General features: G+C 47.7%; 4 protein-coding genes across 4 annotated transcripts; 2 read left to right on the forward strand and 2 right to left on the reverse strand.

Moving 5' to 3' along the window:
* Positions 1-20: 20 nt before the first annotated feature.
* On the reverse strand, positions 21-2,146 carry EV420DRAFT_1677912 (acyl-CoA oxidase; the record flags this gene model as incomplete). Its single annotated transcript, XM_060479170.1, has 7 exons — positions 1,902-2,146; positions 1,530-1,848; positions 1,367-1,480; positions 778-1,310; positions 695-729; positions 627-639; positions 21-574 (listed from the first exon to the last, which is right to left on the reverse strand). Exons 1-7 carry the CDS (start codon positions 2,020-2,022, stop codon positions 21-23), a joined length of 1,689 nt encoding a protein of 562 aa, XP_060331588.1. The 5' UTR covers positions 2,023-2,146.
* Positions 2,147-2,948: 802 nt separating this feature from the next.
* EV420DRAFT_1642327 (phenylacetyl-CoA ligase) lies at positions 2,949-5,661 on the forward strand (the record flags this gene model as incomplete). The annotated part of the gene is made up of 18 exons (XM_060477348.1): positions 2,949-3,120; positions 3,279-3,293; positions 3,349-3,375; positions 3,431-3,479; positions 3,531-3,861; positions 3,906-4,030; positions 4,081-4,198; positions 4,257-4,336; positions 4,385-4,418; positions 4,470-4,599; positions 4,650-4,845; positions 4,898-4,921; positions 4,982-5,051; positions 5,100-5,148; positions 5,200-5,257; positions 5,310-5,415; positions 5,469-5,540; positions 5,602-5,661. 18 exons carry the CDS (start codon positions 2,949-2,951, stop codon positions 5,659-5,661), a joined length of 1,716 nt encoding a protein of 571 aa, XP_060331589.1.
* A 281-nt stretch (positions 5,662-5,942) lies between these two features.
* Positions 5,943-7,401, reverse strand: EV420DRAFT_1642328 (uncharacterized protein; the record flags this gene model as incomplete). Its single annotated transcript, XM_060477349.1, has 10 exons — positions 5,943-5,975; positions 6,026-6,289; positions 6,366-6,482; positions 6,536-6,595; positions 6,646-6,750; positions 6,801-6,883; positions 6,932-7,129; positions 7,183-7,237; positions 7,290-7,302; positions 7,364-7,401. 10 exons carry the CDS (start codon positions 7,399-7,401, stop codon positions 5,943-5,945), a joined length of 966 nt encoding a protein of 321 aa, XP_060331590.1.
* Positions 7,402-8,647: 1,246 nt separating this feature from the next.
* EV420DRAFT_318065 (MFS general substrate transporter) lies at positions 8,648-11,000 on the forward strand. The gene is made up of 16 exons (XM_060481692.1): positions 8,648-9,023; positions 9,077-9,093; positions 9,146-9,165; positions 9,220-9,229; positions 9,279-9,298; positions 9,355-9,512; positions 9,569-9,735; positions 9,788-9,872; positions 9,923-9,984; positions 10,042-10,117; positions 10,172-10,206; positions 10,260-10,321; positions 10,380-10,458; positions 10,508-10,685; positions 10,731-10,851; positions 10,910-11,000. Exons 1-16 carry the CDS (start codon positions 8,782-8,784, stop codon positions 10,991-10,993), a joined length of 1,416 nt encoding a protein of 471 aa, XP_060331591.1. The 5' UTR covers positions 8,648-8,781; the 3' UTR covers positions 10,994-11,000.
* The last annotated feature ends 3,618 nt before the right edge of the window (positions 11,001-14,618 follow it).

Below are 14,618 nucleotides of genomic sequence, written 5' to 3' on the forward strand. Positions count from 1 at the left end.
AAATCGATAAAGTAATACATTTACAGCATTGCATACGCCTTACCTGCCATCTTTGCATTTCCTGAGTATACTGGCAACTCAGACACATACGCCTGCCAAGTCTCGTTCGACACGATGGGTGCAGTCGCAAAATCCGCCATGTTCAGTCCAGAAATGTACGACGTCAAGTGCGGCAGCATCGAAGAAACAGCACGATCTTCGCGCATGCGTTGTTGCACTCGCAAGACTCCAGCTTCGGAGTACCAGGCTGGATCTTGGCGAATCACAGCGCATTCGTATACATCCAAGATAGGCTGAGGGAGTTTGGCTTTCTTCGCTGCGGAATATGCAAAGGCATGGCCCAGAGCCTCGATGACTGGTTGAGATTGGGGAAGAATGAGGGAGTTGAATTCTTCGTTGCGATGGTCACCTATTCCAGCAAGGAGCTGGCTATTCTCTTCCATCAGACCGTGAGCATGCTGGGCCAGCAAGGATTCATCGGCGTCTGGTAAGGGGATAGTGTAGCGCTTCAAAAGAAGTTCGGAGAACAACCGGATGCACAAGGTAAGGACCTCGCCCTCAGCAACGACAGCACCTGCTCGAGGAATCAATAACTTGAGCATGAACATAATTCGAGTGTATCTGACCTTTCCCGTCGTTCTAAAAGACATTATCATGTTAGCGCGAGCATGCTCAAAGCCAGCGGATATCTTACCTCCATTCTTGCCATGTAATTCTGTTCGAATGTTCCTACGAATATGTTGAAAGTTGGCTCCGCAATATTTAACGACTACGCACCTTGTGCGCCACAGCGCTCCGAGATCTCGGCTATGCAGCGCTGGAAGTGACGGACCACCGTAGCCTTCGTAATGACAGCCATAGCATGCCGAAGGCGACCATCCAATGCAGAATCTCGCGACTCTTGTATGACCGATGCATACCAGTGATCCAACACGTATCCCACAGCGACTGAATGAGCAATCGGCCATTGCTGGGTCCTAAACGAGATTATCGGGACCATGGAAGAGCTTCTGCGATCTGTGATGCACCGGTGCATGGAATAACGACCGACAATATAAGCCGACATCTTCACAGCATAGATCAAGGGAGATATGATCAACAATGAGCCTAACTGTATTCTCCAGTTCTCATCCCACCATGCTTCTAATGGCTGTTCGGGAGCGGTGATGTTGTGAGGATCGGCGGCCACTAGCGCCGTCGAAGGAAGGCGGACATTGTCAAACGAGGTGATGGAGAAATCGAGCGGGCCAGTTCCACTGCGACGGGGAAGACGTGTGGACTTTACACCAGTGTACATTTCTTTTTCATCGCTGGTTAAACGAATGAGCGAGACTGATGCATTTATTGAGAGTAGCCAGCAACTTACCAGATAGGTACTATAAAATATCTACACCCGAAATCTTTGCCTTTATCCATGAGCCTTGCCATGACCAACGCAACCTTTGGTATACCAAAGGCGGGCGTAGAGGCGGGCATAAATCTATTCAGTGTAATCAGTAGGGGCACTTTCAGGGAAAAGCCAATCTTACTTGGTAGCCTCTTCACGCGGAGTGTTGAGAATGTAGCTTCCGTCGGACAACCGTGTAGCCGTAGTTTCAATATTGAAAGCATCGAGGCCGTGGCCGCGTTCAGTCAAGAGAAAGATGCCTACTTTCTCAAAACGAAGCAGTTCAGAGACCAGGGGCCTTAAGTCCGGACGGGCATCAAGGTGGCGCGACAGAGTACCAATGGTCAAGCCCACATGGGCAGCAAGAATGGTAAACATTCCGACATCCAAACATGTTGCAGGATCTGTGAACAAGCCCCAGAAGCGTTCAGAGCTGTGTTGAACGTCGGAGGCCGTCATGCCTGGTCAGGAAGTCAAATTATCTTGATGGCAAGGAAGAACATATTTGACATACTATGAGTACTGAACATGAGTTTCGCTCTCTTGTATGCGAGAGCAACTCGTTCATCAGTAGTGAGCTTCTCTACTTGAGTACGAAAAAGAGGGTGCTTCGCCAGTGTAGAGTTGCTGTTCATCGCTGAAAATTTTACAGCATGATGCTACTTCGCAAGCCTTTTATATGAGAGCCTTGCGCCGAACGCAAATAAACGCTTTTGGACAGACGGAATGCATGCATTTTTTCAGCGTCCATAGCAACTTTCCGTTGCACCGGTAAGTAGCAAGTGAATGATTAAAGCTTAGAGATCATTTCGTGTTCAAGATAGCGGGCTAGAACACATGGATCCGGATAACGTACCGCCTTTCAAACGACGTCAAGTAGGATTCTTCGTAACAAAGTCGGAGCTTACCATCTGATGGTTTGGAACTTTATGATGGTCTTAAGGAACACCAGTGTTTAACGTTTATCATCAGCCCAGATATCGCCGAATAATTCCCACGCTTGCTCTTCTGTTCCTGTCGCTGCCAACGCGCTTTTTTCTTCAGGTTGTTTGCGTTCTGACCCTTCACCAGCTTCAAAGTATCGTAGGCACCTCTTAGCAAAGAAATGATTTTTTTAGGCATCAATGGTCACCAGTTGCCACCGGAAAAGGTTCCGTGGATTTAATCAGAAGATTGTCTGCGGACCTATAGATGCCACAGCGCCTACAACATCGCATGGCAAGCAAATGATCATCTTCGGATTTCCTTCCATTTGCATTGCGGAACTTATCATGATTCAATCTCCTCAGTCACCGTGCGCTTTCTGATGCACATTTTGATGATCACGACGGAAATTGCACTTATTATTTTGCTACCCCCCATTCAGTTGTTCCATCATCATCATGATACCGATAGCCTTCGTGCGGTTCGCAATCAAGTCGGAGCCAGCGCCCACAGCACACGTCATTCTTGAACCAGCTAAGCCTTTAGCCCATCAAGCCCGTGCTCGAGTTAAGGTCGTTATATGGAGAATGTTTTCATGCGGGGGCAGTAGTTATCATCATCCTCCTTCCCTGCAGCCATGACAGAATTCAGATCCTCTATTCCGTTACCGTTCATTCCTGATGACCTTACTGTACCCCAGTTCCTCCTCGATGATTACAACCATCCGTTGAGTGAAATGAGGAAAGGGGACGATGCAGTCTGGCTCATAGATGATGTTACCGGAAGGGAATACACGTTCAAGGAGGCCAGTAATTGAAATGAAAATCGCAAAATGACTAACGTTTTGATACAGTTGCGCACCCGCAGTAACGACTTGACGAAAGGCCTGCATGGTGAATGTAACCTTAGTAAGATTCCCCAGGATCTAAAATCAGAGTGTAAATTCACTTTAATATCTCGTGTCTAGAGGAAGGCGATGTTGGTGAGTCAATGATTAATTCATTACGTGACAAAACAATCTCACATCTATCGTGTAGTATTGTTTTTCAGCCCCAATCATATCGGTACGTGAAATCCACCGACCTGCGAGCCAGCAGGACCAGCTCACGGATATTATAGACTATGTCGTTGCGACATGGGCTATCCACCGACTTGGAGCGACAATCGCGTGGGTATCCTTCCAACGGGTTACACAACTTGTACTCAACCCTTTTTTTAGGGCTGCGAATCCCCTTTACACTGTTGAGGAGCTAGAGAATTTGTTATCCCTAACAAAGGCAACTAGAATACTTACCGACGAGCGTTTCCTCAAAGTCGTCACCCCTGCAGCGAATACATTTGGTATCCCTGCAAGTTCAATTCTATTATTCGATGTCGGAACCGTTAATCCTAGTTCGGCCTACACTATGGTGTCGGAACTGGTATCACATGGAGAGAAATCATCTGCTCATGTTCCGGAGAAGCGGTTGGCTCCAGGTGAAGGCAAGAAAAAGGTTGCTCTCCTTTTTTTCTCCTCCGGAACCACCGGGAAACCCAAGGCACGTACGGGTGTGTCACGATCTGATACTGCCTATATTTTTGATCTTCCTCACAGGCGGTGGCGCTTTCTCATTATGCTGTTATTGCCAACATCCTTCAGATGACAGCTCATCAGAGAGAAAATGGAAAACCTCGGGGACCTGAGAAATGGGCTCTTTTGGCTGGGGATGTGATTACGGGGTGTAAGTATATCAACCTCCACGTTTCACCGGCGCTCACTGTTCCCCAAGTATTGCCCTTTTTTCACGTTTACGGTCTGATCGCAAACGTGAGGACTGCATGCTCTTTGATGTATTCTTCGTACAATCTGACGATGCTCCAAAGATATACTGGGCCTTGTTCCTGGGGGTATGTTTCAAACCGAACTGTTCGAGCTTGCGTATCTCTGACCAGTACATATCACAAGATGACTGTTGATGTTGTGCCGAGATTCAGCCTATCTAGCTTTCTCACAAGCATAACGAAGTATCGCATCGCCCATCTTTAGTACGAAACATTTATTATTATTTTCCTTGCATAACTGTTTTCCTCCAGTCTTGTCCCACCCCATGTGGTCCTAATTTGCAAGGTAGGTAAGAATCCGAACAAGTAGATATGCACTAATCACTCATTATCACAGGATCCCTCGGTGGCTTCTCGCAACTTTGACCACGTTAAACTAATCTTCACCGGAGCCGCGTCTCTCTCCGTCGGTCTCATGCATCAAGCCACAAAAGTCTTCCCAAACGCCGCTATATCCCAAGGCTATGGTAAGCCCCATCCATCAAAAACCTTAACTCCCGTCTGACCCTCTCTATAGGTATGACAGAGACCATCATTGCTGCAATACAGCCGGTCGACCAGCGAATTAGTACAGGAGGATGCGGCCCAATGCTCCCGGGTTTTGTCGCTAAGGTCGTCAAGGCTGACGGAACACTCGCTGTTGCGGGAGAAACAGGAGAACTAGTCATGACCGGACCGTCTGTGGGTTTGGGATATGTTGGAGACGAGGAAGCGTGAGTCTTCTCCGCTCTCCAAATATGTATCTCCTAACGGCTTATTTTTCAGCACAAAAGCTACCTTCATTAACGGGTAAGAACTCAAACTTCGTCTCCCTGTAGAATCGAGATGCTCAATCTCTTTTTGTTCAAGGTGGGTTCGTTCCGGAGACGAAGTTAGATTTAGCGAGTCTGGAGAATTGTTCGTAGTGGATAGGCTTAAAGTAAGTTGACACGGGAGCTATACCATGTCTGCGCTTCAACTTTCATAGGAACTTATCAAAGTCCGCGGCTTTCAAGTTGCCCCCGCCGAAATAGAAGGTAAACATATTCATTTCTACGCGTATATTTTTTTATTAAACCTTATCCTAGATCACCTCATGAGCCATCCTCATGTGGCTGACGTCTGTGTAGTGCCCATCGCAGACGAGTAAGCCTGGTTGCTGTCCTAATTATAGACTTTCACTCAACCTATTCAATAGATACTCTGGTGAACTTCCTTTGGCATTTGTTGTTCCCAGCACGCAAGCACGCCAAATGATCGCCGATGGTGGCGATCCGGAAACCATTAAAGAACAGATCAAGCAGGTGAGCGAACCAGCTCTCGAAAGATTTGTTACCCTAATCTGGCGAACCCAAAGCATGTTGCCGAGCACAAAGTGAAAGAAAAGTGGCTTACCGGTGGCGTTCGCTTTGTAGATTCTGTTCCAAAGGTGAGTAAATTTATTACTACCTGAGTTAAGCGTGGCACTTATCGATCGCCGATATCAATAGAGTCCGAGTGGAAAGCTACTTCGACGGGTCCTTCGAGATGGATTAAAGGTTGCGGCTTAGATATACAAAAGATTTATATGCATGTCTGTACTTTCTGATTTACGCTCGTCAAACATGAGCGTTTTTCGTTGAATAAATATCGTTACAAATTTTGTATATGAAGTTGAAAAGATGAGCTCAGAAAGCAATCATGTAGATAACTGTACAAGCGAAGAGAGACACTTTCGCAAGTTCGTTTATAAACTTGGTATCGATGTTTTTTTACAACAAGACAAGTTAAATAAATTATATCGGATTCCTGTATATGACGCCGGCTCAAGGTTGTACTTCAACAGTTACGATCAGGGTAGCCTATGCTTGTCCTGTGGTTTATCCTTGGAGGAAAATCAGCTCCGGGTAAAGCATGTAAATCACGATGACTAACATTCATTCGTCCCATCTCGTAATCATCGTTGAATACCTCTTTAGTTATGGCAACCACTGGCGCCCCTTGCCTCCCATCCATTCTCCGTGTGCCTTGTGTTGATTGGGAATTTGTGTCCCGTATCATGGTGGTCGTGATGCTCATGTCCATTGAAGACGTATAGGTATCTCGTCCACCCAAAATCCGGATGCGCGAATTCAGCACCATGTAAACGGTGTTAGCATACAGCTTGGGCATGATTAGGGCTGGGGTCCCGTAGAAAGTCTGATGAGGGAACGCAAAAAAGAGGATAAGGTTGAGCAGAGCGACCACGGCTAAACGTGAACGGTGTTAATCTCACGACAAGTGTGGATGGCGTAAATTCAATACCCGTCACAGTTCCCGTTTCAATGGTAAGACGAATCAACTTCGTGACAAGCATTCGGGTGCGACGGAAACCAGTATCGCTGCGCATAAGCTACGAAACAGGGTTAAGATCAATGAAATAGGTGAAAAAGAGAAAGAGTTCACGTAGTAAGTCATACAGATAGCAATAACAATGTCGCATAAGGCGGAGGCTCCGCACCAAATCTGAACATGGATCAGCACGGTGAACACAAGATGCCTAATCAGTCACTTACCCCAACGGCAATGGACGTCTTCCGATTATTAAGTTTCGTAACGTTGCCTGCTTCGAAAGAATAGGCGCCAGTGATTATAGCTGCCACGGAACTGGTCAACGATACCTGTAAATAGATGAACTAGACTGTCAAGGGGAAGGGGTACGGCAACGAACACAAGTGACCAATATAGGGACAATTTGAGACTTCGACAATATGAAGATTCGGTATGCGTAGAAAACCTGTCCGACGCAAGCAACTATACTCTGATAAGTAACAGGAAATAAGGAGAAAGTGTTGCACGCACCGGCAGCACTCATGATGGGAACAGTGAGCCAATCAAAATGCATATCAGTGAGGGCCTCGATATCACCGAAGCCGTAACCGAACATTGCAAAGGCGTCATGTGTGACGAGCATCGTCTGAACAAACTCGACAGTGTAAATTCCATAGACAAGGCATTTTGTAAATTGCCTGTCTTTCGGAAATGCCAGATAGAATAGGTCTAACGGGAATGCGTCAGAAACAATCTACTGGAGAGTACTCGGAGCGACGCACAGAGCTGCACAGAAAGGGTCCCGAAGAGTCCCCAGTGCAAGAGATAGGCGACTATCTGGATTGCCATGTTAGGGATTGAATGGACTAAACGCAAAAACTTGACGAACCAAAGGTCCAGACCTGAAATGAGATGATCCAGTAGTATCAGTACATACCAATCAATTCTAAGATAATGACTTACAGCCTTTCTATAGGATAACCTGCGGGAACAGGCTGCATGTTGTATCTGGGGTTGTTGTAGCCGTCCTGAAGGGAGAAAAAAACTTATACATATATTCCCAACAGTCATCGTGAGAAATCTGAAAGAAGACTCGAATAAGTAACCAACGCCGGTAGCCAGAGTTTCATCACGAAACCGAGCTGAATGAACCATCGCAGTCCAGCTCCTCTGACCAGGAACGATTCAACGACTTTCATGTGGTCAGTGCATTGTTCCATCAAACTCATTACCATGATTCCGTTCCGTCGGTTGAGTAGACCTTTGGGGGTTAACTGAAAAGGTTCCGGCGGGAAGTTGATATTGAAGATAAGTCTCGCAAATTTTAAGGTTACTCCGGGGATAAACCGTGAGAAGAAGGGAGATCAGAGTGGAATTGTTACTCGAAGCTCTACACAGCTGTCGAAGCTCGAGTACTCTGTACTAAACAAAGTCAAGACTCGACACGCTGGCAGGATCGTGCAAGCGCGGAGAATCCCGTGCCACTGCAACCTTTCCGGGGAACCGGCCCGTCCCTTGACCCTGAACAACCTTGTTCGTTAAATTTTGCTAGGCTTTTCTTGAGCTAGATGACCATTGACGGAAGAATCTGACGTTGACATTGTAAGTCTGATATATCAGATACGCATCCATTCGCTGACCTCCAAGTTATTCTAGTCAAACATTCTGCAATGTAAAACTGGCGGCCACATGCTGATGCGAGCCGCGAGGAACTTGATATCACGGTCATAATGCGATAACGACATTTTAAACACTATCGGCTGGGAGAGCTTCAAAGCGTAAAGCTTTCTTGTGTTCTTTTTTACAGCTACAAAATATTCAGCAAAGTTCTCGCTCATCGTTTGGAATTAAAACTCGGTTCCGCCGATAGTGAACTTTGGCAGCATTGAATATGGACATCTCAGAAGGAAGACATCAAAACAAGGAACGCCACTAGCCCGCGATATCGAGTTCCTGATTAGACAAAAGGCAGTCCTGTGGTACTGCAAAAATAGATCGATGAAAATGAATTCTATTAGTACGTACTCTCTATGCAAGTTGGTCTACAGCATCATTAAAAGGGGAAATTCCCCTTGTAACTGTGATTCTGATGGGACCCGAGGCAATACCTGATAACCCTCGAATTTACTAGAACCGGACGTGCGAGTTAAAGAGTATCATCAACCCGTGGACCTCTAATGCTTCTCCTTCAACGGGCATCAGTAGCAGCTTCTTATATCCAAGACTCTTCCGTCATCGGAATCCTTTCTGATCTTTCACACAGCGCCCGGTGATTTTGTTGGTATGCGAAGAAGTTCCATGCCTTTCGGCATGCAGTGTCGATATGCACTATAGGCGGCTATCTCTCTGACCACCTCTCTGCATCGAACCACCTCTGCGCCATGTCTTCCGAGCCTTCCCCTCGACATTCGTCCTCTACTGAGAACGATTCAGGAGACATAGAACTCAGCCAGGGCTCAAGGGCTCAGGGTTCTAAAATAGGATCACAGCCTGGAACTCGAGCAGGAAGTACAATCAGCGAAAAGGTCGATGCAAAGGATAAAGTCTTTCCGATCGAGGAGCCTCCAAGTGCACCTCAGTTTGTGGAAGGCACACTCCAAGGGTGGTTGACAGTTTGTGGCGCGTAGGTTTTCCCCTCTTTCGTTAGCTTGCGCCACGCTGAAAACTCGTTTTCAGATCTCTGGTCGCAATGTGTACGCGTGGCCCCTTTTCTGTGAATCTGCTTATTCTAACCCAGACTACTAGGCACGTTTGGAAATATTCAGGTAAAACCGCTCTTCTTCTATTCCAACCAGGAATTTGACCGGGTATTTCACTAGTCTTTTGGAGGTTTGTTCTATTCGCTTCAATATTTAACCGTGTCGCTCATGGACCATAGTCTATCAGGCCTATTATACCGTACGCGACACCTGTCCTTGAAGAGCTGATTCTTGAAATACTGACATTCGAAATAGCAATCTTTCCTCTCCGGAAACTCGCCATCTAAGATAAGCTGGATCGGTTCCGTCCAACTATGCCTCCAGTTTACCGTCGGTGTTTTCTCCGGGAAACTCTTCGACCAAGGCTACTTCCACTCTCTCATGATTGGCGGCAGCCTCCTTCTCCTCTTCTCGTGAGTGAATTACTGCATAACGTCCTCGGAATCGGTTCATATTTATTCTTTATCAGATCTTTTATGCTCTCCCTCGCTAAACCTCATCAATTCTACCAAGCCTTATTGGCACAGGGTTTTGGCATGGGTATCGGGATGGGTTGTATGTTCTTACCAGCGTTAAGCATCATGTCGCACTATTTCCGGAAGAGGAGAGCCGTCGCTATGGGAATTGTTGTAGCGAGTACATGCCTCCTCTTCGATTCTCCAGCGATATTTACTAACGTTTTCTGGAGGTGGATCCCTCGGGGGCGTCATTTACCCTATTATCCTGAATAAGGTATTCCCGAGGGAGGGTCTCGGGTTTCCTTGGGCTGTTCGGTGAGCTGGCGAGCTATTTTTATGGCGAGATCCATCTCACATTATATTAGTTTCATTGCATTCATCAATATCGTTTTCTTGGTCATCGCGAACTTGATCATGAAGCCGAGATGTAGGACAACTCTACACATCATTGCTGTTTCGGCATCTCACTCATTTACACTTCTAGGGCCGACTCGCAAACGCAATCCAGTGGACATGAGTCAGATAATACACGATACCCCATATTGGGTGACGAATATAGGGTGGGTTGTATCGCCGGTACCCGTAATTTATGTGTTCTTACCAACTCCCGAAAGGCTCTTTCTAGGATTTTGGGGGATATTCATTCCATGTGCATTTTCTCCGTGTCCACCTCATCCCGAGAGACTGATGCATCTTTAACAGATTTCTACCTTCAGCTCTTCTCTGAGACTCACGGAGTAGACCCTAACTTCCTGACTTGGACGGTGCGTCGTAACGTTTTATTTGCAGTTCTATCAGTAACTCACAACTGTCCTATGGTAGCTACCCATCCTTAATGCCGGTGCCGTTTTCGGGCGATTCATGCCCAACTTCCTAGCCGACAAGTACGGGCCGTTAAATGGTCAGTGGAATACCATCGACCAATCCAATCCAGTCTGATATTCCTCCAGTGATCATTCCAAGTGGAATCATATCAGCCGGAATGCTGTGGGCTCTTCTCGGCGTCAGAACCATTGCGGGAGTGACACTATTCGGGCTGGTATATGGATTCGTTTCTGGCGCGTTTTTGACACTTGCGTCTCCAGCTGTGGCAGCGTTCACTCGGAGTCCCACATTAGATGACATAGGGTAAGCTCACGGTCTAGTGAATTTTCCGTGCTGATTTTTTGGCAGGCTTCGGATAGGCATATCGTGCTTCTTCATTGGTTTGGCACTCCTGACGGGCAATCCAATCGCGGGCGCGTTGCTGTCCTCTCCAAACTACATCTGGTGGCGCGCGCTTACTTTTGCCTGCGTAAGTAGACTGTGGGTATCAACTTTGGGTTGTGGAAACTTAGACGTCTGTAATATAGGTCGTGATCATGGCTGGCACACTTTGCCTTATACTTGCTCGACAGGCGCTGGTGCGAAGGAAAGGCGGCGTGAAGTTTGTCTAATCAGTTTCGTTCGCCTAGAGGAGTGAAGAATGATGTAGAAGATGATGGATTATTTCTCTGGCTAGGTCAATCTTATTTAGTTTTCTTTTTTCTTTTTGTCTACGCAGCCGGTTTTTGGGTATGAGGTTCGGTTTTCTGGTCACCCGAAGTGCCAGTCGTAGATTCTTTAGTTTCATAGGTCTCTTTCCTCGGTCCCATGTCCTACGATACATACCCCTAATAACACAGTAGGCCGCAAGCGTAACATTGCGATGTTCCTGAAAAGATGGAAGTATGGCATATAAGCACCGTTTCAAAACTCCGTGAGGGCCATCATTACGAACGACTCGGATCTCCAGCCAGACTTTCGTCGCGACTCGATTCACCACGGCAGCATTTAAGATGTAAGATTAACTGGTAGAAATCGAAGCTATTGTATCCACCGTTAATCTGATGCACGAATGAGGGGCTTTCGTGATATCGGGGAGTACAAGACCGCCGCATTAAATCTGGTCCTTATCACTGTGCTTCAGCAACCTGCGGACGCAGGGAGTTACATATCTTGTTGAGCTTGTCAATCTCTTCGGTGCGTTTATCGACCTGTTCATCGACTTGTCAGCTTCTTCACTGAGCTTGTCCGAGTCGGAAACAGAATCACGACTCGGTATTTCCCAGCTCTCCGGGTAAATTCTTCCCAGGCAGCCTCGTACTTGCTCTTCATAGCAGGCGGCCCATAGTCAGTGTCATTCTCTACAGCCCACTGCAGGGGGTCCGTCCACATAGCGCAAACTGCTCTGGTGCACAGTTTTATAGCCTCCCAAATGACACGCCCATACTAAAAGCCTTTGTCATCAAAAGGGAGACATATCTGAGTGAGACACAAGACGAGCCAAAACACATAAGTTGCCGATCAAGAAGGTGGAGGAAGCGGGAGGCGTTAGGGTTGCCGGTTCCTGGGTTCCAGTACATCGAAGGCATCTACCTTGCGGCGGAGGGAGATGGCAATATGCAATATTGTCAAGTGGAGGTGGGACTCAAAAGGGCTCGGATGTTTCTTCGCTTGTTTCCGAGCTGGAGGGCAGGTTGGTGGTGAAGGGGGTAGTATAAGTCTACACAATTGCAAGCTGACCTATTAGCGAGCATTCTGGCCTTGCGAACCGTGACATCCCTCTGTCGCTCCATAACAAGGTAGTTCCGACAAGCCTTCTTGTGTCAATCTTGAAAGTAAACGACCATAAACTGGTGCCGCAGCGGGGTCACAACACGCTGATAGTACTCCACCAGGGTTACAAGGAGGTCGTCGCCTGTATTCCCATGCGTCCTCGGGGTTACAGGAATCGTAAGGCTGGAAAGACCGTAGACTGGCTTTGTCTGAGGTCTTGGGGAGAAAGAGCAAACCAGCTTCAGACGAGATACTAGGGGGTGGAAGACGGGGAGGGATCCGTGTTCGGCATCGTTAGCATACTTCGAAAGAACTGACAGAGGGACTGAAGTGGCATGACAGAGTCGAAGGTGAAGACGAATCGAATCTCGGCCTGGAAGCTGCTACTTATACGATGCACGAAACTGAAACATGATAAACCGAAATAAAGCAACAGCATTACTAGTCCCTATTGAGAGGCCTTGCTTCGGCGAGCTGTCCAGGACGTGGCGTAACTGCTCCGCTTCGAGCTTCTTGGCTTGTTCATAGAGCTTTGTTTCATAGAGCTCGTCGGCCTCTCTATCGATTCCTTCAGCCTCGTCATAGACCTTAATCGACCTCATTATTGAGATTGACAGCTTGTTCAGTGATCTCATGGGCCTGTTCCCTGAGCATGGCGTCCTGTTTCTTTCGCCTCATCTGTCTGTTTCTGCAACAACGCCTTCCTTCGTCGCGCCTCCGCTCCCTGCTTCCAAGCCTCCGCTGTCCTGCTTCGCGCCTCGGCTGTTCGTTTGCGCGATTCTGCTATCCGTTTGCGCTCCTCTGCTGATCGTAGCCGAGCCTCTGCTTTTCGTTTTTCCGCTTCTTCTATCTGTCTTTCCGCTTCTGCAGTCCGGGTTTCTGCCTCTGCAGTCTTTTGGGCTGCTTTTGCGAGCTGCTCTTCGGCCTCTGCGGCCCGTTTTATCTGCATTTGCGTCTCCGCTATCTGTTCCTTCCCCTCGCAAGTCAATCAGAACTCATAGCATTGGGGAAAGAGTCACCTCTTGGATTGCCTCGACTTTCTTGGTGAACACCTTCCAGGTAGCTTCGTACTTGCTCTTCATAGCTGGCGCCCCGTACTTGATGTCCTTCTTTACAGCCCGCTGCAGAGGCTCCGCCATCCACATTGACGAAGACGTGCATACCCGAGCACCAGATCCCATGCATAGCTTTATTACCTCCCAAATGACACGACCATAATAAAAGCTCTCGTCATCAAAAGCAGACATATCCGAACGGGCCACGAGACAGGTCCAAAACGCATAGGTTTCCGATCGAGAAGGTGGAGGAAGCAGGGGGCGTCAAGGTTGCGAGGAGGGTACGCTTCCCGGGTTCCAGTCCGTCGAGGTCGTCTACCTCGCGGCGGATGGAGACGGCCATGTTGTCAGGGGGATGTAGGAATCGTAAAGACTCGAATGATTCTTCACTTGTCTCAGAATCTGCCGGACTGGAAGCGAGCGTTCTGGCCTTGGCAGCAGTGACATCCCACGTCCAACGCTCGATGACGAGGTAGTTCCGGCAAGCCTTGTTGTGTCGGTCTTTAAAGTGAACGACTGATGAACTCGTGCTGCAGCGGGGGGACATCAAGCTGATAGTACTCCACTTGTGTTACAAGGAGTTCGTCGCCTGTTTCCCCGTATCTCAGCAATGTGTCCCGGAAGTGACCTGGAATCACAAGAGTGGAACTTGTAGTGTTCAGAACCAAGTTCGCTCCAGGTCACAGGGAAAAAGAGTGAAGTGGCTTCAGAGGGGGTAGGGGATGGGAGAAGGTCATGTTCGAAGGATTTGAGAGAAGAGTTGGACTGAAGGTTAGACAGTGTCATGGCGGATATAGACAAGTACGGTAGTGAGACTGGTTGAATTTCCGCAGGTCGGCGCGACTGCCGAGTATATGATATTAAGAGATGCGCTGTTGATGTCTCTCTCATGTAACGGTAGCGTTCTCGAACGCCAACAAATTAGAACTTTGCCCCGGAATGATGTCGAGCAAACCGAAGCGATACAGGAAATGGCGGCGACAGCAGTCTTCAACTGTCCGACGGTAGGACAATGTTACATCCATGTGGGCGGATTTGATGCCATTGGGTTTCCGCCACCGCGAAGGAACTCGTGAAAGATACAGTCATGGATCAGTACAGGGCACCAGCTTGAAAGGCGGACCGAGAAGGGAGCAGCAGGTGAGTTTTGACAACCACGGATTGTAATTGCACCGACTGACTTGGACTAAGCACCGACGAGCGTTCAGTTTCTCGTCCTTTGTACGAGGTGCAGCGAAGAGAGGTTAGGGTCGATCAACTCAACTAGACAACGTGTCCATATTGCCTGCTGTATTTCATTTTATTGCGCATTCTACGTCGCATATTCCGTATATCTTTCTTTTCTGTTTTCTGAAGACTGATATAGCAATCAAGTTTACGAGTTGACGCTCGGACTAAGTTAACTATGAGTGTCAGACTCAGTAGAATG

Source organism: Desarmillaria tabescens, assembly GCF_030435595.1.
Source record: "Desarmillaria tabescens strain CCBAS 213 chromosome Unknown EV420scaffold_15, whole genome shotgun sequence".
Taxonomy (NCBI): domain Eukaryota; kingdom Fungi; phylum Basidiomycota; class Agaricomycetes; order Agaricales; family Physalacriaceae; genus Desarmillaria; species Desarmillaria tabescens.